The following is a 27128-nucleotide window of genomic DNA, read 5'->3' as shown; positions in this document are numbered from 1 at the left end:
GGCTGCCTGTAGTCCCAGCTACTTGGGAGGCTGAGGCAGGAGAATGGCGTGAACCCAAGAGGTGGAGCTTGCCGTGAGCCGAGATCACGCCACTGCACTCTAGCCTGGGCGACAGAACGAGACTCTATCTCAAAAAAAACAAAAAAAAAGTAATTGTGTTTTTTTGCCATTACTTTTAATGGCAAAAGCTGCAATTACTTATGCACTAACCTAATAAAACATGTTGACCTGCACTTCTCAGATGACACTCTAAATACAGATATTTTATTTATTTATTTATTATTTTTTTTAGATGGAGTCTCGCTCTGTCACCCAGGCTGGAGTGCAGTGGCGCCATCTCAGCTCACTGCAACCTCCACCTCCCAGGTTCAAGTGATTCTCCTGCCTCAGCCTCCTGAGTAGCTGGGATTACAGGCATGCACCACTACACCTGCCTAGTTTTTGTATTTTTAGTAGAAACAGCGTTTTACCATGTTGGCCAGGCTGATCTCGAACTCCTGACCTCAGGTGGTCTACCTACTTCGGCCTCCCAAAGTGCTGGGATTACAGGTGTGAGCTGCCTGGCCTATTTTTATTGGTTATTTTACTTTGTTTTTAGTAGAGACAGGGTTTCACCACGTTGCCCAGGCTGATCTTGAAATCCTGGGCTCACATGATCCTCACACCTCGGCCTCCGAAAGTGCCAGGATTACGGGTGTGAGCCACTGTGCTCGGCTCTATTTTTAATCTTTTGAGACAGGGTTCTACTCTGTCACCCAGGCTGAAGTGTAGGGGCACAATCATAGCTCACTGCAGCCTCAACCTCCTGGGCTCAAGCGATCCTCTCACCTGAGCCTCCCAAGTAGCTGGGACCACAGGCATGAACCATAGTGTCTGGCTTTTTTCCAAAGCGGAACTCGAATCTAGTCTCTGTCTCAGCTCAGCCTCTCTGAGAAGGCCCCCTTCACTGTGTGTGTGTGTGTGGTGTGTGTGTGGTGTGTATGTTGTGTGTGTGTTATGTGGCGTGGGTGTGTGGTGGTGTGTGTGTGATTTGTGTGGTGTGTGAGTGGTGTGTGTGTGGTGCGTGTGTGGTGCGTGTATGGTGGGTGTGTGGCGTGGGTGTGTGTGATGTGTGTGGTGTGTGTGGTGCGTGTATGGTGTGTGTGGTGCGTGTGTGGTGTGTGTGGTGCGTGTGTGGTGTGTGTGGTGTGTGTGGGGTGTGTGTGAGGTGTGTGTGGTGTGTGTATGGTGTGTGTGGTGTGTGTGGTGTGTGTGTGGTGCGTGTATGGTGTGTGTGGTGTGTGGCGTGGGTGTGTGGTGTGTGATTTGTGTGGTGTGTGTGGTGTGTGTGGTGCATGTGTGGTGTGTGTCGGGTGTGTGTGGTAGTGTGTGTGTGGTGTGTGTGTATGGTGTGTGTGTGGTGTGTGTGGGGTGTGTGTGGTTGTGTGTGTGTTGTGTGTGTATGGTGTGTGTGTGGTTGTGTGTGTGGTGTGTGTGGTATGTGTGGTGTGTGTGTGGTTGTGTGTTTGTGGTGTATGTGTGGTCTGTTGTGTGGTTGTGTGTTTCTGGTGTGTGGTGTGTGTTTGTGGTGTGTGTATGTGTGATCTGTTGTGTGGTGTGTGTGTGGTGTGTGTGTGTGTGTGGTTGTGTGTGTATGTGTGGTCTGTTGTGTGGTGTGTGTGTGGTGTGTGTGTATGGTGTGTGTGTGTGGTTGTGTGTTTCTGGTGTGTGGTGTGTGGTGTGTGTATGTGTGATCTGTTGTGTGGTGTGTGTGTGGTGTGTGTGTGTGTGTGTATGTGTGTTCAGCTGCAGAGACTTGAGCCCCCCTTTTCTGTTTCTTTCTCCAGGGCTGAAGCTGCCCTTGAGGACCTGGTCTCCACCATTCGAGTCTGAAGATTCTCAGAAGCACAACCAGAGTGAGTATGAGGATTCGGTCAGCGAATGCTGCTCCTGTCCAAAGACAGACTCTCAGATCCTGAAGGAGCTGGAGGAGTCCTCGTTTAGGAAGACGTTTGAGGATTACCTGCACAACGTGGTTTTTGTCCCCAGGTGAGGACGTGGCGCTGGGCTCTCTTAGTGGGTGCCAGTTGGCTTGGTGTTGGTGGAAGGTTATTACTTAGGGACCGAGAGGTAGTGGGACCCAGAGACGGCAGAAGGGTGGGTGGAGTCTGAATGGAGCCGTTTCCTGGGTGGAGGAAGAGATCTTGCAGTTTCGAAATTTCAAGGGGAATTTTATCAGGAAGAGCAAATAATCACACAAAAGGGGAAAAATGGACAAAACTCAGCATTTGCCTTTCTTACCTCTCCTGAGCTGGTCTCCATCTGAGTTCCAAAACAAACTCCATTAGACGATTTAACTTTTTTTTTTTCTCTCTCTTTTTTTTTTTTTTTTGACAGAGTCTCACTCTATCGTCCAGGCTGGAGTGCGGTGGTACAATTTCAGCTCACCCTTTCCGGTTTCAAGTGATTCTTGTGCCTCAGCCTCCCAGGTAGCTGGGACTACAGGTGCGCACCACCACGCCCAGCTAATTTTTGTATTTTTAGTAGAGACGGGGTTTCGCCATGTTGGCCAGGCTGGTCTCGAACTCCTGACCTCAGGTGATCTGCCTGCCTGGGCCTCCCAAAGTGCTGGGATTATAGGTGTGAGCCACCGTGCCTGGCCATGATGATTGAGGCTTTAGCTGGGTGCAGTGGTGTAAGCCTGTGGTCCCAGCTACTTGGGAAGCCAAGGTGGTAGGGTTGCTTGAGGCCAGCCTGGGCAACATAATGAGACCCCATCTCTACAAAAAAAAAAAAAAAAAAATTAAAAATTAGTCAGGCATGGTAATGCATGCCTGAACTCCTAGCCCATGGGGAGGCTGAGGAAGAAGGATCACAAGAGCCCAGGAGATGGAGGCTATGATGAGCAATGATGGCGCCACTGCACTCCAGGCTGGGTGACAGAGTGAGACCCTGTCTCTAAAAAAAATTAAAAGTATCTGTTCAGATGTTTACCAATGCTATTCACCTGAGCAGACTTTTCTCCCAGAACCACCAATGTGTAAGAATCCTCTTTTTTTCTTTTCTTTTCTTTTTCTTCTTTTTTTGTGGCATGTTTCTCCTATGACCCTGAGTCCAAAAGAGTGTTCAGTGGGACAGCCAAGGTGTCAAAGTGGTTACTGTTTCACCTGTTAAAAACAGAATGTTGGCTGGGCACAGTGGCTCACTCCTGTAATCCCAGCACTTTGGGAGGCTGAAGTGGGAGAATCAGTTGAGGCCAAAGGTGGAGACCAGCCTGAGCAACAGAGTGAGACCCTATCTCTACTAAAAAAGGAAAAAAAAAAAAAAAAAGCCAGACATGTTGGTGTATGTCTTGTAGTCCCAGCGACTCCGGAGGCTGAGGCAGGAGAATTGCTTGAACACAGGAGTTGGAGGCTGCCGTGAGCTATGATGGCACCACTGCACTCCAGCCTGGGGCAATAGAGCAAGACCCTGTCTCAAAAAGGAAGGAAGGAAGAGAAAAAAAGAAAGGAAAGAGAGAACAGAATGGAGGGAGGGAGGGAGGGAAAGAGGAAGGAAGGAAGAGAGAAAGAATGAAAGAAAGGAAAGAGAGAAAAAAGGAAAAGGAAAGAGAGAAAGGAAGGGAGGGAGGGAGAGAGGAAGGAAGGAAAGAAGGAAGGAAAAAAGGAAAGGAAAGAAAAGAGAGAGAAAGAGAAAATAGGAAGGAAGGAAAGGGAAAGAAAGCAAATGAAGGAAGGAAAGAGAGAAAGAAAGTAAAAGAAAGAGGAAAGAAGGAAGGAAGGAGAGAGAGTGAGAGAGAAAAAAAGAAAGAGAAAAGAAAAGGAGAAAGAAAGAGGAAAGAAAGCAGAAAGAGAGAGAAAGAAGGAAAAGAAAAGAAAAATTCTGCCAGACTTGGAGAAGTGGCTGAGTCAGTTGTGATGTCCACATGTAGTCACATTTGACATCCCAGGGCCACCTCAGCAGGCCGTCTCTGGGGAGAATTTTCTCTGATTTCTTCCCCTTCCCTTGCTGGACCCCTGCACCTGCTGGGGAAGATGTAGCTCACTCCCTCTAGCAAGTGATGGGAGCGAGTGGTCCAGGGTCAAAGCCAGGGTGCCCTTACTCGGACACATGTGGCCTCCAAGTGTCAGAGCCCAGTGGTCTGTCTAATGAAGTTCCCTCTGTCCTCAAAGGAGTTGGTTTTATTTCCACAGAAAAACCTCTTCAGGCACTGGTGCCGAGGACCCTAGGTAGGACTCACCTGTGCGACCCCTGGTGCCTGCTCCACGCAGGGCCGGCGGCATGCCAGGCAGATGCCTCGGAGAACCCAGGGGTTTCTGTGGCTTTTTGCATGCGGCGGGCTGCTGTGCTGGAGAGCAGATGCTTCACCAATTCAGAAATCCAATGCCTTCATTCTGAAATGAAATCTGGGCATGAATGTGGGGAGAAACCTTCACTAACACACTCTTGCTAAAACATAGAATCATGGGAGTGCTTCCCGGGTACCTCCTGCCTGCCTTCTGTTTGCAGCCACTGTTTGCTCACTAAACATCTCTGCACCTCCCGCGTGCATTTGCAGAGGTGGGTGGGGGTCCCCGGAGTCTGAGCTCCCCGCGGCTGGGTGCCCCGACCCAGCAGCTCCTACACCATGAAGGGAGGTTAATCTGGAAACAGAATATTTTCATGAAAGGGCGATAGGGTATGAACAAAAGAACACCGTGTCACTCACTGAATTCCACGGAGGAGAGTCAGGGATCTTTCTTTCTTTCCTTCCTTCCTTCCTTTTCTTTCTTCCCTCCCTCTCTCTGTCCCTTCCTTCCTTCCTTCTTTCTTTCTTTCTTTTTTCTTTTTTTTTTGATGGAGTTTCACTCTTGTTGCCCAGGCTGGAGTGCAGTGGTGTGATCTCGGCTGTCCCCAACCTCCACCTCCCGGGTTCAAGCAATTCTCCTGCCTCAGCCTCCTGAGTAGCTGGGATTACAGGCATGCGCCACCACGCCTGGCTAATTTTTGTACTTTTAGTAGAGACAGGGTTTCTCCGTGTTGGTCAGGCTGGTCTTGATCTCCCAACCTCAGGCGATCTGCCCGCCTCGGCCTCCCAAAGTGCTGGGATTACAGGCGTGAGCCACCGCGCCTGGCCAGGGACGTTTCTTTTCAACTTCTGTCTTAAGAGAATGAAGCAGTACGGTCCTGGGAGAGAGAAAAAGCTTGGAGAAATTGGGAGAAAGGCAAGGAGATGTTTACCTGTCGTGGGCTTTTGGGAGGAACAGGAGGTGAGACTAAAGAGGCAAGTTGGGACCACTTGGAGAGATTTTCTTCCTTTAGCAGAGTGTTTATTTATTTAGTTTTCCCAGGCACCTGTGTGGCCTGATCTGCCCTCTAGTGACCGTTTGCAATACTAACTATAGCCACGAAAGGTCTAAAAATGCACGGGCTTGGTCCAAAGCGGATCTCAATCTCAGTCCTGCTATTAATAATATTCGGGTGGCTCACGCCTGTAATTCCAGCACTTAGGGAGGCCGAGGCGGGCGGATCACGAGATCAGGAGATCGAGACCATACTGGCTAACACGGTGAAACCCCGTCTCTACTAAAAATACAAAAAATTAGCCGGGCGTGGTGGTGGGCACCTGTAGTCCCAGCTACTTGGGAGGCTGAGGCAGGAGAATGACGTGAACCCGGGAGGCGGAGCTTGCAGTGAGCCAAGATCGCGCCACTGCACTCCAGCCTGGGTGACAGAGCGAGACTCCGTCTCAAAAAAAAAATAAAAATAAAATAATATTTGGGGCCACAGCTGGACTTCGTAGCTCACGCCTGTAATCCCAACACTTTGAGAGGCCCAGGCGGGGCAATCACTTGAGGCCAGGAGTTCGAGACCAGCCTGACCAAGATGGTGAAACCCCGTTACTACAAGAAATATAAAAATTAGCTGGGCGTGGTGACACATGCCTGTAGTCCCAGCTACTTGGGAGGCCGAGGCAGGAGAATCGCTTGAACCCTGGAGGCGGAGGTTGCGGTGAGCCGAGATCTCGCCACTGCATTCCAGTCTAGGTGACAGAGCGAGACTCTGTCTCAAAAAAAAAAAAAAAAAAATACATAATAGTAATAATAATAATAAATAATATTTGGGGTCAGATTATTCTAGGGCACTGTCCAACAACACTGACCAGCATCCCTGGCTTCCACTCATCTGATGCCAGTAGTGTGTCTTCCCCCTAAAGTAGTAATAATGGAAAATATCTTCAGACATTGCTAAATATACCCCTGGGGGATGGGGTCAGAAGGACCCTTGGTTGAGACGACCAGTTTAGTGTGGGATTGTTGGATAATAAAATGCTGCCTAAGCCAGGTGCCGTGGCTCATGCCCAATGCCTGTAATCCCAGCACTTTGGGAGGCCCAGGCAGGCAGATCACCTGAGGTCAAGAGTTTGAAACCAGCCTGGCCAACATGGCGAAACCCCGTCTCTACTAAAAATACAAAAATTAGCCGGGCATGATGATGCACGCCTGTAATCCCAGCTACTTGGGAGGCTGAGGTAGGAGAACCGCTTGAACCCAGAAATTGGAAGTTACAGTGAGCCAAGATCACACCACTGCACTCCAGCCTGGGCAACAGAGCAAGACACTGTCTCAAAAAAAAAAAAAAAATCAGTTGATGCTTTGTCTTTTGCCACTTCATGGTCTTTTTGGTTATAATCTTTTTGGTATATAAACTCATTTGGCCTATTTGATGAGCCCATTTTACATCTCTGGTTGTTGAGATACCAATTTCTCAGTAGTTATTCATGAAGCACCAATATCTTGGTTATTTTCACAAGACCCATTTGTGCCTGTATAGAAATTATCTGAATCTTGCTAATATGGATATATCTTTGGCTTGATAAGTGGTGGAGCTGTTTTCTTTTCCATTCTAGAATGTTGTTGGTCTTTTAATACAAAAAGACCACAAAGAAAATCTTAACAAATGCCCCCAAAGTAGGATTTGTTTTCTGACCACACATTTTCTGATGACGTTGCAATAGAAACTAAAAGTTAATTTCAAAAGATTAAACAGAAAACTTCACTTCTTGGTGGTTAAAAGTAAAACACTTACAGGCTGGGCGCAGTGGCTCACACCTGTAATCGCAGCACTTAGGAGGCCCAGGTAGGCAGATCACCTCAGGTCAGGAGTTTGAGACCAGCCTGGCCAATATGGTGAAACCCCATCTCTACTAAAAATACAAAAATTAGCCGGATGTGGTAATGTGCGCCTGTAGTCCCAGCTACTCAGGAGGCTGAGGCAGAAGAATCACTTGAACCCGGGAGGCGGAGGTTGCAGTGAGCCGAGATCACACCACTGCCCTCCAGCCTGGGCAACAGAGCGAGACTGTCTAAAAAAAAAAAAAAGTTAAAAAGTTAAACACTTACATATCTATTGGGCCAAAGCAGAAATGGAAACTTCCATTGAAGTCCTTTTGGAAAATAATGAAAATGTGAATATCACATACCTTAACTTGTAGAATATTGTCAAAGCTTGGCTTTGATGTTACTTAGCAGACTTAAATGGATTGATAAATTAAGAAATAAACTTTAAACTATAAAAGTATAAATATGTTAGACAGGAAGGGAAAAGCAATAACAGCTAAGCCTATGGTAAACATAATCAAAGGGAAAACACAAACCAGAAGAAAAGAAGATGACATAAAACTAGCGTCTGAAGAAAATTTTAATGTGTTAAGTTCTTTGGACAATGGTGCACTTGCTAAATTTGAAAGTTTCAGTAAGGTGGGAAAATTTAACTTGTCTAAATGGATTCAAAAAGAAGCAGAAAAATTAAGTGGTTATGAACCTTGGAAAAAGATATGTGTCAAATAATTTCCTCAAAAAAGTCCCTTGGCCCAGAGAGTTTTATAGACACGTTCTTTCAAATTCTGAAAGAGCAACTATTTCCTATAATAGAAAAACTATTTTAGGGCACAGAAATCTATAAAAATTATCCCAGTTCATTTTATGAAATGAACCCTTAAAGAACTTGACAAAGAGGCCGAGCACGGTGGCTCACGCCTGTAATCCCAGTACTTTGGGAGGCTGAGGTGGGCGGATCACAAGGTCAAGAGATTGAGACCATTCTGGTCAACATGGTGAAACACTGTCTCTACTAACAATACAAAAATTAGCCAGACATGGTGGCACACGCCTGTAATCCCAGCTACTCGGGAGGCCGAGGCAGGAGAATGGCGTGAACCTGGGAAGCGGAGCTTGCAGTGAGCTGAGATCACACCACTGCACTCCAGCCTGGGCGACAGAGCGGAACTCCGTCTCAAAAAAACAAACAAACAAGCAAAAAAGGTCCTCAAGCATTCAGTGCTCTTTTCACTGTGTGTTTGAGCTGAGCAGAGCTCATGTAGGCCTTACCCTTCTTTATGTCTGTGGTGAAGCTGTGGGTTTAAAAACACTCTGGCAAAGAGTAACTCCTCAAAGTTGCAGCCCATCCTATGGAGAAGCTCATCAGGAATAGCTGGCTTGACCCCCACTGCTGTGGTTTTCTCTGCTTTAAAATTATTACTTTTGATACATGAAAACCATAATTTCCCCTGCTTATAAAAAATAACTATAGCAAAATCTATAGTAACTATAGTAAAATCTATTAAAATAATGCATCTGAAAACTAGTTTTGGCTAACTGATATAATTAGATTTTCAGGCTTTTCCAGGTCCCGCTAAGTGAGGATGTAATGTAAACTAATAAAAATAAAGCCTGAGAAGCTTTATGGCATATGGCAGGTCATTTTTATTGATTGAAAAAAAAAAGGATGTTTTTACAGCATGTATGAAAATGAAAGAAATCTGTTCGAAAAAATGGGCATTGGATCAGAAATCCAAGTTAAAATAATTTAAATCCAGAAAATACAGGAATGCCTTCACAGTTTAAAACCTATGTTTAGGATTCTACATAGTCCCTGGTCCCTTATTTTCTTTGCTATTCACCATACTATATGCTTAAATACAGCTGCCACAAAGTATCAGTTAAATTGCAATCCCACATAAAGCCCCAGAAAACCTTGATATATAGGGAAGTGAAGCTGGGGAAGCAGTTAAGGGTGGGATTGATGATTGACGAATTGAGGATACTGAAGTCAACAGGCTGGACGTATAGGATGTGGTATATCAAAGAGTGGGTATTTAAAACGCAACTGTTAGAGTTCATGAAATTATTGGGGATGGCACTGTTAATGTGCTAGGCTGAGTTTTGCAGCGGGAAAAAGTACCAGTGGAAGGTAGCTCCTATATAAACATCTAAATGCTACAAATGAAAGCTTCTTTGGGCTTATTCACCAGCACACCACTGCGTATATGTGAGAAGATGCTGGGGTTGTGGGAGTTGTCTTCCCTCTCAATATCTCTGGATTATCCTTGGGCTGCAGCCTGAGGTATGGAAAAGAGTTGTCTTTAGAATCCCACCCCACCGACTTCCTCCCTGCATGATCATAGGAAAGAGCTAACTTCTTTGAGCCTCAGTTATAAAATTAGGTTTTTTTGAAGGAATTAGAAAGAAGGAATGTGTGTAATATCATAGCACAGTGCCTAGCACATACAAGACCCTGAGTGACAATGTCTGTTTTCTTTTAAACTGTGTGTTAGTGGGATGGGAAGAATAAGCCAGATTTTTAGGAAGCTCTGCTAAAAGAACATAGGAAAATGTGTTTAACCATAGCCTCTTAAGTGACTATTCTGAACAGCCCCAGATGGGTGTATTTATTCTGTCTCATTTTTAAATCACGTGTGATCCAGAGGAAGCTGGCTCCCATCTATAGCACAGTGTTATCCAAAAACACAGAGCAAGGATAAATGTAGTTAGAAGCAGAAAGAATACCAAACACTAATGTAATTATCTCAAACGGAGTTTATGCAATCAAAAGGTAAAATAATCTCTTAAGTGTGGTTAGATTCTTTAATGTTATGTCTCATCTGAAGAATAAACTATCTGAGAAAGGATAGAGCTTAAGTAACTTGAAACATTAAGCAACATTGAATTGAGGTAGCACTAAAAACCAAGAAAGCATTAGTGACACATTACTGGCCTCTATGACAGCATGGCATGTACTTTTTTTAAAATTTCATTTAGAAGTACATTTATTAAGCTGTCATTTAACTTTCTATCAACATATAATACACTTATACTAAGGAAAAAAAGGGTTTTCCTCCATTGTAGACTTTTACAAGCTAACTAGACAGGAACATTAGATGACTTGGAATGTGGGGCTCCACAGATGAGATCCAAACCAACAGTCTTAGTTTCTTTGAAGATTAATGTCTTCACTTTTATTTTTGTGCAAACCTCTGGTTAATCTCCCAAATAAAACCTCAGTTGATATTAGAAAACATCAAGTTATTCTACTGTTTTGTACTGTTTTACTAAGGATTAGAGGTCTATTGAATCTGGCATCATAGAAAAAGCTCTATTTCCACCAACAGTGTTGGTGGGACTGTAAACTAGTTCAACCCTTGTGGAAGTCAGTGTGGCGATTCCTCAGGGATCTAGAACTAGAAATTCCATTTGACCCAGCCATCCCATTACTGGGTATATACCCAAAGGACTATAAATCATGCTGCTATAAAGACACATGCACACGTATGTTTATTGCAGCATTATTCACAATAGCAAAGACTTGGAACCAACCCAAATGTCCAACAATGATAGACTGGATTAAGAAAATGTGGCACATATACACCATGGAATACTATGCAGCCATAAAAAATGATGAGTTCATGTCCTTTGTAGGGACATGGATGAAATTGGAAATCATCATTCTCAGTAAACTATCACAAGAACAAAAAACCAAACACTGCATATTCTCACTCATAGGTGGGAATTGAACAATGAGAACACATGGACACAGGAAGGGGACCATCACACTCTGGGGACTGTTGTGGGGTGGGGGGAGGGGGAAGGGATAGCATTGGGAGATATATCTAATGCTAGATGACGAGTTAGTGGGTGCAGCGCACCAGCATGGCACATGTATACATATGTAACTAACCTGCACATTGCGCACATATACCCTAAAACCTAAAGTATAATAATAATAATAAATAAATAAATAAAAGAAGTATACAACACATGGCTGTTAACCATCGCCACTCTAAAAAAAAAGAAGAAAAAGCTCTATTTCTTCAAGGCTTTCCAGTTTATTTGCAATCTGTTGGATTTAACCGAAGACGTCAGGAGAAGCATTACAGATCAGTGACAGTGGGGCTACGGAGAGCTATCTTCCCAGATATCCACACGAGTAATTCTTAGATATTGCAAGCTAAACATGCTGTCTCTTCCCTACTACATTTCTGTTTATCCAAGTAAAGCTGGACACGGTGTTAGAATTAGACACAATAATTCTAGAATTAGAATTATTAAAATGATTTTAAATGTGAAATGTTATAGACATCGTTTTAAAAATTATTTCCTCCCCCTGAAACAACCAGGTACTTTTTTAAGAGAATAAAACTGGCTTACGCTTTTGAAGATTTTGTTAGTTTTTATTTGTAAAGCAAAGAGATTGACGTTTGGATAAACATCGGATATCTTTGGTTAACTGATGTTTAGATAAACTATAGATAATTCATTTATTAACTGAAAGTAATAAATGCAAACACATATGAGAAAGAAGCTCGATTGCAATGAAATTTATTATATATCTACTGTGTTAAACATGGATTTTGCGGCATTAATATGAAAGTAGAAAAAACTACTTTTTTATTTTTTGTGCTTTTTCACTTAAAATTACCTTAGTTGAAACTGCAAAATGATGACTTCATTCTTGGAGTAAGACTGTAATAGAGTAAAAAATACATCTCTAGACATGTAGTTACATATCTAGGCTTATACTTTTACCATTTCTTAGATAAAAACTATAATTCTGTAAAAAGTTACTTGGGATTATATTTTAACTGCTGAAAATTACCAGAAAGGTACATAATCTACCCAGATATTTTTTAAAATGGAAAGTAGGATTTGGTAATGCACAGTTAAAAACAGCAATCAAAAAGTTGTAAGGAACATTGCTGTTTATAAGTTGCTGAGTTAACACTCCTAAAAACAATTACAAATGTCATTTTGTCTGAGCCTCATTCTTTCAGTCCATAAAGAGTTAGTGCTACCTGAGTGCTGCAACAATGCATAAGACACGTTCTTTTAGCTTAAGGGTCTAACACGTAGAATGGGCATAAAAACACACACATAGACAATCAAAGTAGAAGTGCAGTGTGACAAGGAGAATGGCAGAAAGTGGAATGCTATGGAAGTTTAGAGTGCAAAGTGATTTCGTTCCATCCAAGGAACCTGTTGTGATATTTTAATTGGGCCTGTGAAGATGGCGAGTATTTTGTCAGATTCTGAAAAAGTGAGAATTTCTCCATATAGGTTAAAATATGAGTAAGGTAATAGGAAAAATCAGGTACAAATGTCTTGTAGTAATTTATGTGGACCGAAATGCAGGAAGTAACAAAGAGAATATTGAGGATTTTAACCAGACTGGACAACTGTGGACTGGGAAAGATATTAATGGATGATGAGAATTCTCTGAAGGGTTTGGACCTCACACAAATATGAGATCTCATAAACTGGCATGAGTGAGGAGCACTAGAAATAGCTGGTGAGAGATCTGTCTGGGACTTTATTTAAATGGTGTGTAGGTAGAAATAACAGGAGATTAAAAAAATAGATATGAGACTCACTAGAGAGAGAGAGAATGAAAATAAATGAGCAGTTAGTCACACAGATAAGAAAAGAGTAGTCACCTGTGTGTAGTGGAGATCAAATTCATCAGAGCTAAGATAGCATTCTGGATGGATGCAGCCATGGCACTGCAAAGCGGATGTCTTCATGCGTGCTATAGAAGTCATGAGGCACAGGTTTTCGTGGATTCAGAACCATGAATAAAAAAACATGTGTATTAGTCCATTCTCATGCTGCTATAAGGACATAGCGAAGACTGGGTAATTTATAAAGGAAAGAGGTTTAATTGACTCACAGTTCCACATGGCTGGGAAGGCCTCTGGAAACTTACAATCATGGCAGAAGGGGAGGCAAACACATCCTTCTTCATATGGTGGCAGGAGAGAGAAGTTCAGAGTGAAGAAGAGAAAAAAGTCCCTTGTAAAACCATCAGATCTGTGAGAACTCACTCAGTATCATGAGAACAGCATGGGGGAAATGAGAGAAAAATAAAAATAAAAAATAATAATAAGACAACAGTAAAATTGCAAATCAAAATAGAGTATAACCACTTCTTATATAACATATTAGCTATTATAAATAATTTACAGATGATTTAAAGTATACTGGAGGAGATGTGTAAGTTGTATGCAAATACTACACTGTTTTATATAAGGGACTTGAGCATCCATGGATTTTGATATTCTCGGGAGTCTTGCAACCAACCTCCCAGGGATGTGAAGGATGACTATTATTATATACCAGGGTACTTACTAAGGAAAAGAACATATCAGTGAAACAACTCTGAAAGCAGACCACAAAAAGTTCTATACTTAATTAGAATGGGGCATGAAAGAGCTAAACATGCTTTCTGTCTTAACGTAAAACAGCAATGTGATTCTTCTTAATTCAGAAGTTATCTTTGAGTCAGTAAATTTGCATGGAAGAACATCTAACCTAAAAATATAGATTCCTTCAGGTTCTAGATGGGGATAACTTTGTCTCTTCCAAATTAATGTATCTAGACACATAGACTTGAAAAATAAAAAGTATCATTTTAATGGCATATATCTTTTAGTATTTAAAAATATAAACTTGAAAGTTTAATAAGAATATATGAACTTAAAATATGATATCTAGGCTTTATATTAAGGAATAAACACAGTCGCTCAGGCAGATGTTTCCTTTATGCGATCACTGCTAGTCTGGATTTCTTCATTAGATCTCTTAGTAGATTTCTGAATATTAGCATAGAGGTAAGTTTTTTCAGTAACACAGCTGGGACTCCTGGCTTCCAAGTATTTGGAACACTCACAAGATTTCGTTTCTTTCAGTTTTGTCATTATTTTCCTTATCCATTTTTTATCTTTGTGTTTATGTTGTCTCCAGTCCTATTCCAAGGATTTTCACAGACTCGCTAACTTTAAAAAATGAGTACAAAGTGTTTAGAAGGAAGGGAATGACTCTAAATAAATTTCTTTGCTTACCTTTATTGGGTCACTTCAAAATAATTTAGAATGGAAATAATTAGGGCTTTATATTCTAAATTAATGATTCTCTAAACTAGGTCCAACAACATTGATGTTACTAAACTATATTTTACTTTCTCTAAAATATTTCCATTTCCATACCTATAATTCTTCATATATTCCTGTAAAGGCTTATTAGTAGAACTTGTCAATTTTTAATATAGGTAGAGATATAAACATATAACTTTTTATAGTATAATTATTGACACATGGAAGACACTCTAAGATTGTGGTGTTCTTTAGTGAATGTTGAATGTCCATGAATATGGGACTCTATAACTTATTGTACCTACAATGTTCTCTATGATCTCGAATATTTCTTAGATTGCTCTAGGATAGATATACTTTCATATAACAACAACAAAGAAATGAGAATCAAATAGGTAAAATTATATAGCCAAATTCCTCAAAGGAATTTGTGTTTTGAAATATTTTCGAACACAGAATATTGTCAGAGGTCATCCAGATTTAGCAATATTTGGTTCTTTCCGCAACTACGGATGAAATGAGTTCTGTCATTTACTTTACAGCATTTTTGTACTCTTTTTTTATTCATAATTTTAAGCTATTGTTTCACACTGCACTTCCAAAATGTAACATGTATCTAACATAAACCTATTGGTTTTCCATTGACAAGGAAGAGATGTACTATGAAGACATTTACCTAGGTGAATATGAATCTGTACCAACTAAAAGCAATATTGTAGTCAATATTACCTGAGGTGCATTGATTTATATTGTTTTCTTCTATTTAAAAAAAAAAACACATTCCCATGTGTTTTCTTTTCCTTCATCGTTTTGAAAATATGGAATCAGGTTTTCTTTTCTTTTCTTTTCTTTCTTTTTTTTTTTTTTTGAGACGGAGTCTCGCTCTGTCCCCCGGGCTGGAGTGCAGTGGTGCGATCTCGGCTCACTGCAAGCTCCGCCTCCCGGGTTCACACCATTCTCCTTCCTCAGCTTCCTGAGTAGCTGGGATTACAGGCGCCCACCACCACGCAGGGCTAATTTTTTTGTATTTTTTTTAGTAGAGACGGGGTTTTACCGTGTTAGCCAGGATGGTCTCAATCTCCTGACGTCATGATCCACCCGCCTCGGCCTCCCAAAGTGCTGGGATTACAGGTGTGAAGCCACCGCACTCAGCCATCAAATAACTATTTGAAGTAGAAAATATGCTAGGCAATATCTGGTCATAGTTTTTAATCTTGACTAATTGAAATGTGATTTTTTTTCTTCTAATCAAAGCAAAATAGATTCTTCAAGTGCTGTGAATATACCCACAGTAGGCGTAAGAAAAAAAATGAGAGCCTAACCTTTTGCATATTTGGAGCTGTTTTGCTATTTTATTTTATTTATTTTGAGACAGAAGGCCGCTCTGTCGCCCAGGCTGGAGTGCAGTGGCATGATCTCGGCTCCCTGCAAGCTCCGCCTGCTGGGTTCACTCCATTCTCCCGCCTCAGCCTCCCGAGTAGCTGGGACTACAGGTGCCCGCCACCATTTGGCTAATTTTTTTTTTGTATTTTTAGCAGAGAAGCGGTTTCGCCCTGTTAGCCAGGATGGTCTCGATCTCCTGAGCTTGTGATCCGCCCACCTTGGCCCCCCAAAGTGCTGGGATTACAGGCGTAAGCCACCGTGCCTGGCCTTGTTTTGCTATTTAATGAAACAACTGTATGGCTTTCATAATATGTGAAACTTAGGTATGATAATATGAAAAAATTCTGTTTAGAGAAATTGTAATTAATATTTTTACTTATATCTTAATTCATATGTTGAAAGAAAAATACATGAGGTTTCTATTATGTGCAATATACCAGATAAATTTCTGCACTTAGCATATGGTTATAACTTTTCTGCTAGTGGGAGATATTTCTAATACAGGGGATATTTTTGGGGGACGGGGGACAGAGTCTCGCTCTGTCTCCCAGGCTGGAGTGCAATGGTGCAATCTCAGCTCACTGCAACCCCTGCCTTCTGGGTTCAAACAATTCTCCTGCCTCAGTCTCCGGAATAACTCCGAGTACTCAGGACTACAGGTGTGTGCCACCACGCCTGGCTAATTTTTGTATTTTTAGTAGAGACAGGGTTTCACCATGTTGGCCAGGATGGTCTCGATCTCCTGACCTCGAGATCCACCAGCCTCAGCCTTCCAAAGTGCTGGGATTACCGGTGTGAGCCACTGCACCCGGCTCACAAGGATGTTTAGATAAAAATCCTTTGAGTTGCAGAACTCATGAGCTAAGTGAACTTGCCTTTTCATGGTAATTAAACCAAATTACTCAGAAGCAATAAAAGGTTTTACGTAAAAGGTGGAATTATTTATTTACTTGTTTATTTTTATTTATTTATTTATTTATTTGTTTAGAGACGGAGTCTCGCTCTGCGGCCCAGGCTGGAGTGCAGTGGCCGGATCTCCGCTCACTGCAAGCTCTGCCTCCCAGGTTCACACCATTCTCCTGCCTCAGCCTCCTGAGTAGCTGGTAATACAGGCGCTGGCCACCACACCCTGCTAATTTTTTTGTGTTTTTAGTAGAGAAGGGGTTTCACCATCTTGGCCAGGCTGGTCTTGAACTCCTGACCTGGTGATCCACCCACCTCGGCCTCCCAAAGAGCTGGGATTACAGGCATGAGCCACCACGCCTGGCCCTAAGTTAAGTTTTAATGTCACTAATTTAGCATCTTAAGTTTCAAATATCTTTAGCTGAAACAACATTGTCAGTGTTTCACCAGGTTTTTAATAAATTAAGTGTCACTTTAGTGGTTTTTTTTTTTTTTTTTTTGAGATGGAGTCTCGCTCTGTCGCCAGGCTGGAGTGCAGTGGCGCAATCTCAGCACACTGCAAGCGCCGCCTCCCGGGTTCCCGCCATTCTCCTGCGGCAGCCTCCCGAGTAGCTGGGAGTGCAGGTGCCCGCCACCACACCAGGCAAATTTTTTTTTTTTTTTTGGTAGAGACAGGGCTTCACCATGTTAGCCAGGATGGTCTTGATCGCCTGACCTCATGATCCGCCTGCCTTGGCCTCCCAAAGCCTTGGGATTACAGGGATGAGCCACTGCACCCAGCCCACTTTAGTTTTAAGAAATGAAGGCACAAATTATTTCATTCTTACTAATAATAGTGCAATTGAAAACATCAGCGACCAAACATTTATTTTCAAACAGAAAGAAAAACACAATTTTATTTTTTTGCTAAATAAAAAAAAAATGATATGGAGCCCTGCAAAAACAGAAGTACAGTTTTTGAAGTATAAATTTTGCTTTTTGTGTCCTCCAACCAAAACTTTATTTCTACAAATACTAGAGCTATTTTTTTCTTTCCTAACATTGAGTCTCTTATTGCTTTAGTTTCATGTAATTTTGCTTCCTTTCTTCTGTCCAATTCATTTCTTTCTTCCAGTTTGTTCTAATAGGCATGCATGTAAACACTGACTAAAATACAGCCTAGCTTAAAGACAACTAACCAAACCTACATTCTTTTTTAATACAATGTTTCCTCCATACATCCTGGCTATTATTTTACCTCCCTAGTCTTCATAGCAAGGCTTGTTTTTAAGATTTTGCTAAATTATATCCTCTTTCTTATCTTCCAGTTTCTCTTAACCTATTCTCAATCATTCACTTCAGAGTTTTCTCACAATCTCCATCCTGTACATCCATGAGAAAATGTCCTCCTGCATCTTATTTGACTCAGCAGCACTCTACAATACTGAACATTCTGTTCTTTGCTTTACTTTTCTTGGCTTCTGCCATCCACACTCTTTGTGTTTTTGACTCTGTTTCATGGGCTGATCTTTCTCAGAATCCTTGGTTACTTCTCATCGTACAATTTCCAAATCTTGGTAAAACCTGGGACTTGATCCTGAGACCTCCTTTTCTTCACACTCTTCTTAGGTAATTTCATGCTTTTTAAAATTAGGTTATGTCTCTAACAACATATTTTATGGATTCCACATGTCCCTAGAATATGGCAAACTGCATTCTGTGAACTGGCTTCCTCTTTTTTGTAAATAAAGTTTTATTGGAATACATCCACACTTGTTCATTTATAGAATTGTCACACTGCTTTGACTACAATACAGAGTTGAGTAGTTCTGACAGAGGCTAAAATAAAATATTTACTATGTGACCCTGAAGAACATTCCCAACACCTAATATAGAATAAAATTTTTTTAGCAGGATATGAAAGGCTTTTCGTGACTTGTTTCTTAACACTCTTTTGAGATTTATCTCACAGTTGTATTTTTAGTCCAAGAGTTCCAAAGAACTTGTGGTTCCTCAAATGTTTTACATCTTTGTGCTTATAATTTTTTGTGTCTCATATGCTTTCAGAGACTGTAATCACTTGGAAAATTATATTTTTACCCTTCAAAACACAATGGATAAGGCAACTTATTTTCAAAACTTTAAAAAATCTCCCAAATAATTATTACTGTTTATGTGCTATCACGTATACTCTTCTAATATTGTATATATCTCACTGTATTTTAGTTACTTGATTTCACTCAAGTTTTTGAAATTTCAAAAAAGATAAAAAGGAAATTAAAAATTCTCTAAATGTCATTATTTTCATTTTGACATATATAAAGTAAAAATGTTCTTCCCATTCCAGCCCTTCAATTTGGTATGTATCTTTTTCTCTATTTTTTTATACTCATGGAAAAATGACATAGATAGATATATAATAAAATAGGATAATATACAGTTTTTAAATAAGATTTGAAAATACATACTGTTAGTTCACTTCTATAGTACATAAAATCTTTATTTAGTAAATTAGTAACATTGAATTTCCTCATGGAGATGTTTATTATAAATTATTCAACCAGCTCTATATGATGAATAGTTAGGTAATATCTTTTTTTTGCTATTGTGCACTCTCATAAACAACTTTGTTCATCTATCTTTATCTATTTCTGCTAGAATTTATGTAGCCATTTTTCTTGAAATGAAGCTACAAAATTCTGTCAGAATTTTTTCTCTTATACTTACCTCATAGATTTGGGGCTGTGATACAAATATGTGAACTTTGCTTTATGTCTCTAAACAGTACCAGGTTAACTTTTGGTCCAGAATAAAACATATGTGAATACTTTTTCTTATGTGATTGTCAACAATGGATGGAACTAATCTTTCAAAGTTGACAATTTTATGATTCATGTTTTCAAACTTTTTTAGTGTATTTAATTACCTTTTATATCCATGTTTCTATTAATTGCAGATCTTTATTAAGTTTACATTTGTCTATTTGGTTGTTATATTCATATTTATATATAGGACTTCCTAATTTAGCAGGTAAATAACCATTTGTTCTGTTTATACTCTTCAAATGCTTCTTCGAAGTTTATATTTTATCATTAGATTTTATTTATAATTACTCTTATTTTATCTTTGCAAATGCTGCATTACTTGATTTCTTTTCAGAGGCTTTACTCAAGGAATATAAACATTATTTTTCTGTCTTATGTAATGCTTGGACCCCTTATCCATTTGGAATATGTTTTCGTATATGCTGGGTAGTAGCATATACTTTCCTAACTAAATTGAAATACCCCTATATTTACATATCTGATTTTACTTCTGTATGCTATTAGGTTGTAATTTTCTATTTGTCGATTATGTTCCCATGTCAAACAATTTTAATTACAGTAGCTTTACTTTTTTAGACATCTGTTTCTACATTTTGATTCTTATTAGATTTAGATTTAAATTCTTACTGAGAAAAGGGCTCTCTCACTAATCTCTTTAGTCCCAGCCTTACTGTGGTTTTGACAGATAGATTCTATCACTAAATTATGTATAACTTATTGACTTGGAACTCTATTGCTCTCTGAAATTTCTGTTGTTCCATGTTGGCCAAATACTTACAAAATATATTTTACACCATAATTTTTTATCCAACATGTGCTATATGAAGGACTCTGTATTAAGAACTGCAGAGAATGGAAGAAAAAAGTTCATCCTTAAATAACTTCCATGCTAGTATAGTGAGTATAGTGTGTTCATGTAAATAAGTATGATATAAAATAATATGAATGGTATTTTTAAAGACGAGTAACATGTCAACCACTGAAAAAAGGCTTTTTATATAAACTATAGTTTATGTTAAGCGACGGCTTGACATAACCTAGATCATCTCAAAATATTTCTAGTCAAAGAACAGAGCATAGAGGTGAATCTAGTACATATATATAGTACGTATATATCATATGTATTTATATTATATTTTATATACACACATTATGATATTTGATTGCCGTATTCTCTTTTTCCAATATTAATTCATGCTTGTGTTGCTGGTAGTAAAGACAGTCCTTAGGGCAAAATGTTTTATTATGTTGTAATATGTTAATTTTGGGTAATTGTTCTCCAGTTATAAATATTCACTTCAATAAGTTTTCCAATAAGAATGCCTTGTGTATTTGAGTAATCAAGGATATCGTTAAGAAGCCATTAGATGCTTTGGATGAGATGGGCTCATTTTATCTCATCAAAATTGAGAAATGTATACAGAGAATCATCCTTTATAACATTAACTATACTTCTGCTATGTTTATTTCAACTTTCCGTTAAGAAATGAACGAAATGGTATTATAACCACCAATTAGCTAGCGGTGCACAATTTGGAGTATGATTAAGAATCTTTGATCTTGCACACACTGAAAAATGTTCAGATGTATATAAAAATATATAGCTCAGATGTACATAAAAATCTGAGCGTATACATCTGAGTTAGAGAATGACCAAGGCCGCTGCAAATCCTTTGCTGTTTTAGAATTAATTTCAATAAATCCATATTTCTGCAGATCTTGACATTCTCAAAAGGCATTAAAGGGCAGGTAAAGCAAGGTATTTTAATATAACGATTTGATTTAAAGTAAGCACATATTTTCTAATCAATACCTTATAATTATCAGGTAGCTGATTATCTTTCTGGCTATGTCTTTACAATGAATTAAATGTATTTATGATGATAAAGACACACACATGTAAATTTTCAAAAACACTTCTTTCTTTCTATGAGGCCAAAAATATGCAGGATATTTGTATCTATGAACAACAAAAATATGAAAATGAGCACATTAGCTAAGTATTCACTTTTTGTAGCAAACTAAGATGTATGTTTAAATATTTTACCAAAATTAATACTGCCTTAGTATTTGATGTTGTTTGAGTAGAGATAGAATTTTGGATTACTAATTAAGTTCACAATCAGGAAATAGTTACATATTACACATTTCCACAGTAAAGGTATATGAAAATGGTAATTATGTAGTTTATTTTCAAGGAAACAGTAATGGTATACAATGATGAAAACAGGTGGAATTGGGGAAAGTAACCCTTCATTCAAAGACTGTGTTCATAATCCAAGCCAAAAATGAACATTAAGCAAGTGAATGCAATCAAATCCTAGAGTGTCTACTCCCAGCTTCTGAAATCTGCATGAACCTAACTTTTTAAAAAGAGATGGGCATCTCTCTATGTCATCCAGGCTGGTCTTGAACTCCTGGCCTCAAGTGATCTTCCAGCTTCAGCCTCTCAAGTAGCTGGGACAACAGGTGCTGTGCCACTGATCCTGGCTTTTAACCTAAATGTTAAATACATTTGAGAATAGTTACAAAATGAAAATAGTCTTGGATTTTCGGGTACTTAAAACACTTTTTACTTGGAAGCATTCCCCTAATATTTTAAGCAATGTCATTTTAATTGCCTTTTCTTTGATTTTTGAAAGGGCTGACCTTGAAACTGTTCAGATATGAAATATAAAGTCAGTCAGACTGTTGTATTGATTATAAAATAAACCATTGCTGTAGCTTTTTAAAAAGGCTAAATATTTGGCTTTTAATTCCAACAGGTATAAAAACCCAATCTGGCTTTTGTGCATGAAATAATGAAACAATTTTCCTCCCTATTAGATTTTGTACTATATAGCATTTAGTGTCATCAGATAGGCCAATTGGTTGTAAAATCAAAAATATTATCTAATGAACGTTGTTCTCTCATAAAGCACTAAAGCAGCAAAAGAGTTGTCTTTAACACGTGCTTTTCAAAATTACATTTGCTTACTACAGTCCATCTTCATTTTTAAGAAATTTGGTAATAATAGACATATTTTAAGCAATCTTTGCTGGCAAAATGATGAAAATAATAAATCATTTTTATTTTAGTTTCAGGAAAGTATGAATGTCCACATTCTCAAGTAGAGATTAAGTGATAAAATAGTTAAAAAAAATCAAATTACAGGCATCATTAATTTTCTGTAAAGTTTTCCTAATAAAAAGGACTTCTAGGGGCTTTTGTGTCTCACAATAAACTTTATCTTATCCAGCATGTATGGAGAAAACAAGTTTAGTTACTAGATCCATCTATACTGGGACTAATCTTAAAAGGCATATTGTTGTATCATATATTGTGAACTTCCAATTTTTGGTAAGAGATATATGAGAGACATAAAGATTTTTTTTAATTAAGATAAAGATTATAGAAGATAATATCATACAAATTAATGTATAAGATTAAATGAAATTCTTTGTGTGAATAATTTCAAAGTAATGCTATAAGTGTTTTAGAAACTTGTTTTACAGAAAAAAAATTTTGTATATTTTCTTCAACAATATATTGATTGCATAATTAAGAGGTGAGTTGCTGATTAATACAATCAAGTTTGTATAAAAAATAAAATTTTATTGATTAAAAACAGCTGGGTCCAGTGGTTCATGCTTGTAATCCCAATGCTTTGGGAGGCTGAGATAGGAGAATTGCTTGAGTCCAGGAGTTCAAGATCAGCCTTAGCAAGGACAACATAGTGAAACCTATTAAAATGATTTATTGTTATTTAAATAATATTTAAAAATTGAGTGTAGTGAATAAAATGTTAAGAAAATCTAGGCTGTTGCATTTATTGAGGTGGAAAACTTTACCAATAAAAATGTGAACTGTAAGGACAATACAATTTATGCCATTAAGAAACAGGGGAAATTGGAGCAGATTGTTTCTGAGAAGAAATACTGTTTTCTTACGTAGGACATACACGCTTATAATTTGTTTTACTATTATCCTAAAATTTTTATTCTTAACCTTGATGATTAATTTAATATATTGGTTTCTCCATGTGAAGACACATATAAGTTACCATCTATGAGGAACAGGCTCTTACCAGATAATGAATCTGTTCATGTCGTGGTCTTGCACTTTCCAGCCTCCAGAACTGTCAGAAATAAATTTCTGTTATTTTTTCATTACCAAATTTAAAGTATTTTGTTATAGTAGCCCCAATAGTCTAAGACAATGATAAATGATTCTTTGAAAAATATGAGTATTTTAATTCCAGCCTCTGGATTAAAACACTTAATTCTCATTGTCTTTAAGATAATGTTCTAATTTCTAACAAATCCAAAAACATATTACCACTTTGTATTACCTTAGCTTTGGTCAGAGATTCAGAGTTCTGTTGAGGGTATTTATTTAGATCTATAAATATTATCTTATCATATTTATGTACAAGTATTTTTCCATGTACTTCTCTTTCATATATTAGGACATTATTCAGTAAATTATATTTTGCCTCAACATCTACAACATATTTGTATATTTATTATTTCAATTAAAATAATTAGATAATACATGAAACTGTATCACAGCGATCACTCCTGTAATCTCAGCACTTTGGGAGGCCGAGGCGGGTGGATCACGAGGTCAGGAGATCGAGATCATCCTGGCTAACACGGTGAAACCCCTCTCTACTAAAAACACAAAAAAATCAGCCAGGCCTGGTAGTGAGCGCCTGTAGTCCCAGCAACTCCGCAGGCTGAGGCAGGAAAATGGTGGGAACCTAGAAGGTGGAGCTTGCATTGAGCCGAGATCGCACCACTGCACTCCAGCCTGGGCGACAGAGGGAGACTTGGAGACTCCGTCTCAACAACAACAACAAAAAACAGAAACTACCATAGTGAGATGTGAAGTTTGCAACAATAATTTGTTTTCTTTTTCATTTACAGAGAAAGAATAATTATCTTATTTCTTAATAACAAGATAGATCTGGTAGTGTCCTTTGTAGCTATCAGGAAGCACTGGGTGTTGCAACACCACTTAGACACTTATTGCAAAGTGATACTTCACCATCAGTTAGAGCAATATGCCTGTGCCTTCATCCCAGGAGGCCAGTAGAGCACGAAATTGCAAATTAGTGATAGAATCTGGAAGAGCAAGTGAGGTTCAGTTGCCCTATATAATGAAAGAGTATAATGCTTTCTGTTTGATTTTGTAGTTGTGCTGATGTTTTTGTCCTTAAACTGCTCCTTTTATTTTCCCTTTTTCTGAAATGGAACTGAAATCACTTTATGGTATTTTACTGTTTTATTTTTCTTACAGCTACTTATTCCATTATATGAGCTCTCCAATTCTACTGCTTTTGAAAACTAGGCAAACTAGGCTATTTAGATATGAATCAGAAATGTATTGAAACACAATAATATAATTATCTTGATTTTAATAATGCCTTCTATTTTTAAAATGGACCGATCTTAGCGTAATTTTTATAAAATTAAATTTTCAATAATTTTTTCTAACTCTAACCACATTTCAATAAAATATTAGTAGGAGTTTTAAAATCACAGTCCCAACATTTGAACTGATCAGCATAATCTTCATGATTAATATAAATAAAATGTAGTAGGATTTTATATTCTGCTAAAACCTATTGTTTATAAAATTAATTTGAAACATTTGATTACTTTCCATATCAAAAAGTTTTCAGGGCATATCTTATTATCCATTCCTATCTTCTGTAATCTATTGTCTTCTCTCTTCCATTACTTTGGGACAAATGGTGGAAGCCTGTTTTTTGGGAACTGAGACCATAGATAATTGAGGAATAATTTTTAATAGTTGTTTTCCTATCCATCCTGCTTCAAACTTCAACAGTTGGGGTGTGTGGAGGTTAGCATCTAAGAAGAATTTCCTTCTAGGGTTTCTAGAAATACCTGAGATTGGGTAATTTATAAAGAAAAGAGGTTTAATTAACTTACAGTTCCACATGTCTAGGGAAAGCTCAGAAAACTTATAATCATGGCAGAAGGGGAAGCAAACAGCCCTTTTCACATGGCAGCAGGAAGGAGAAAGGCCGAGCAATGGGGGGAAACCCCTTATAAAACCATCAGATCTCCTGAGAACTCACTATCATGACAACAACATGGGGGTAACCACCCACATGATTCAATTACCTCCCATAGAGTCCTGCCCACGACATGCAGGGGTTATGGGAACTACAAGTCAAGATGAGATTTGGGCAGGGACACAGCCAAACCATATCATCATCTATCACTGTTTAGTGGCCACCCTACAGAATTAGAAGGGCTTCACCCAAAATTTGGTTCAGATGAGAAGACTGATGATGCTATACATACACCAAAATTATGTGAATAGGCTTATTACTTAATGAGGCTTTATGGGAGAGCAGGACAGCCTTCCTATTTTGGTCCAAAAATGATTGACAAAAGGAAAAAACTGGTTTGGAATTTTTATGGTGGTTTAGGGGTGTGGTCAAAGTGAGGGTTCACGACTGCAGGCAGGGTCTTATGTGGTTTTGAACCTCCTGCCAGTGGCAGAGGAGAAAGCATCAGACTCTCTTAACAGCTTGCAACAATGTGGGGCAGAAAGAGGGGTGACTCTTGAAAGCTTTCCATAGTCAAACTTTTGATTACAACAACCTATCCACTAAACACATTTTTCTTCCTAAAGACTGAAGTCTGGTCTTTTGTCATACGTTAGCTGATTAAGTATATGATATGAGACTATGAGTAAACAGGTCAAAATCATGAGAAATTTGAACAGACCAACAATGATTTCAAAAGAAAAGCAACATGCTGGATTACTGATTTCCTCAGAAACAAAACTATAAGAACAAATGGACCAGTACTTTTAAATTAGCTTAATAAAAATACAATAGCATAATACATCAAGAGAGAAATGTTAGTGATATTAAATAAAAGTGCATGAGGAATTACCAAGAATAATTATGATCCATGAAACATTCAAGAAAGTAAATTCAGAATATCATAGTAATATACATAACAAAACAAGCAAACGAAAACACAAGACCAAGGAAATATTTCAAAAGATGCCACAGAAAGAAAAGTAAAATTGTGAGGAAGAACTATGTGAAAAATAATCATAATGACTGTTTTGGCATTTAAAAATATAAAAGGCAGATTGAATGTACATAAGTATAAAGTATACTTCAAAATATACAGTATACTTTCTAATATATGAAAGAGGAAAAATAACTAAAAACCCACACATAGTAGTAGCATTTAAAAGACAAAAGAGATGGAGATGACATCAGCAAAATAGAAGAATAGGAAGTCTCAGGCTTCAATCTCTATCGAACCCCCCAACTCCCCGTGCCACCCAACACCTACAGAAAGTATAACCAGCGACTATCCACAGACCAGGCATCTTTTCCAAAACCTCAGTACTTGGCAACTATCTTGAGACACCCATGTCATTTGTGGAACTGAATGAAAACAAATTATATGCGTAGGAGTTATCTCACTATGATGCTGTCCTTCATCCCCCCTGAAGTCAGTCAGCACAATGCTAGACAGAGGATTTCCCTGGACCCACAGTTTCTACAGGTGGGCAAAGAAAACTGGAGGCATCCAATCTTCCCTAGCATTGAGACACATCCCAGAAAGCCCACTTCAGTCTCAACTCATGGGGAACAACGGGCTAATGGCATAGCTAAACTGCCTGGGGTCAGATAGAAACAAAGGAGGCAGAACTCATAGTGACCAGCACACAGATCTCGCTGGTATCTTTGTGTTCCTGACAGCTCAATCAGTGATACCAGCCAATTTTATAAGCACTCTTTAAAACTGAGCTGATTGCCTTCATAAGTAAGGTAAGAAGTACATTTAGTTTGAGTCTCTAGATAGCTAATCTCCATGCTTAGCCTCAGAGCAAGACC

The 27128-nt window shown here is 38.8% G+C and overlaps 1 protein-coding gene across 1 annotated transcript in view; it reads left to right on the top strand.

Annotated features, from left to right (window-relative positions):
• LOC129044937 (insulin receptor-like) overlaps positions 1–27128 on the top strand; it is a 292218-nt gene that overhangs the window by 133432 nt on the left and 131658 nt on the right. Inside the window, 1 exon segment of the mRNA XM_063669850.1 lies at positions 1827–2028. Coding sequence (XP_063525920.1) covers positions 1827–2028 — 202 coding nt within the window.

This window comes from Pongo pygmaeus, chromosome 8 (assembly GCF_028885625.2).
Source record: "Pongo pygmaeus isolate AG05252 chromosome 8, NHGRI_mPonPyg2-v2.0_pri, whole genome shotgun sequence".
Taxonomy (NCBI): Eukaryota; Metazoa; Chordata; class Mammalia; order Primates; family Hominidae; genus Pongo; species Pongo pygmaeus.
The sequence above is the reverse complement of the archived record's forward strand: the minus strand, read 5'-3'. Positions and strand labels throughout refer to the sequence as shown.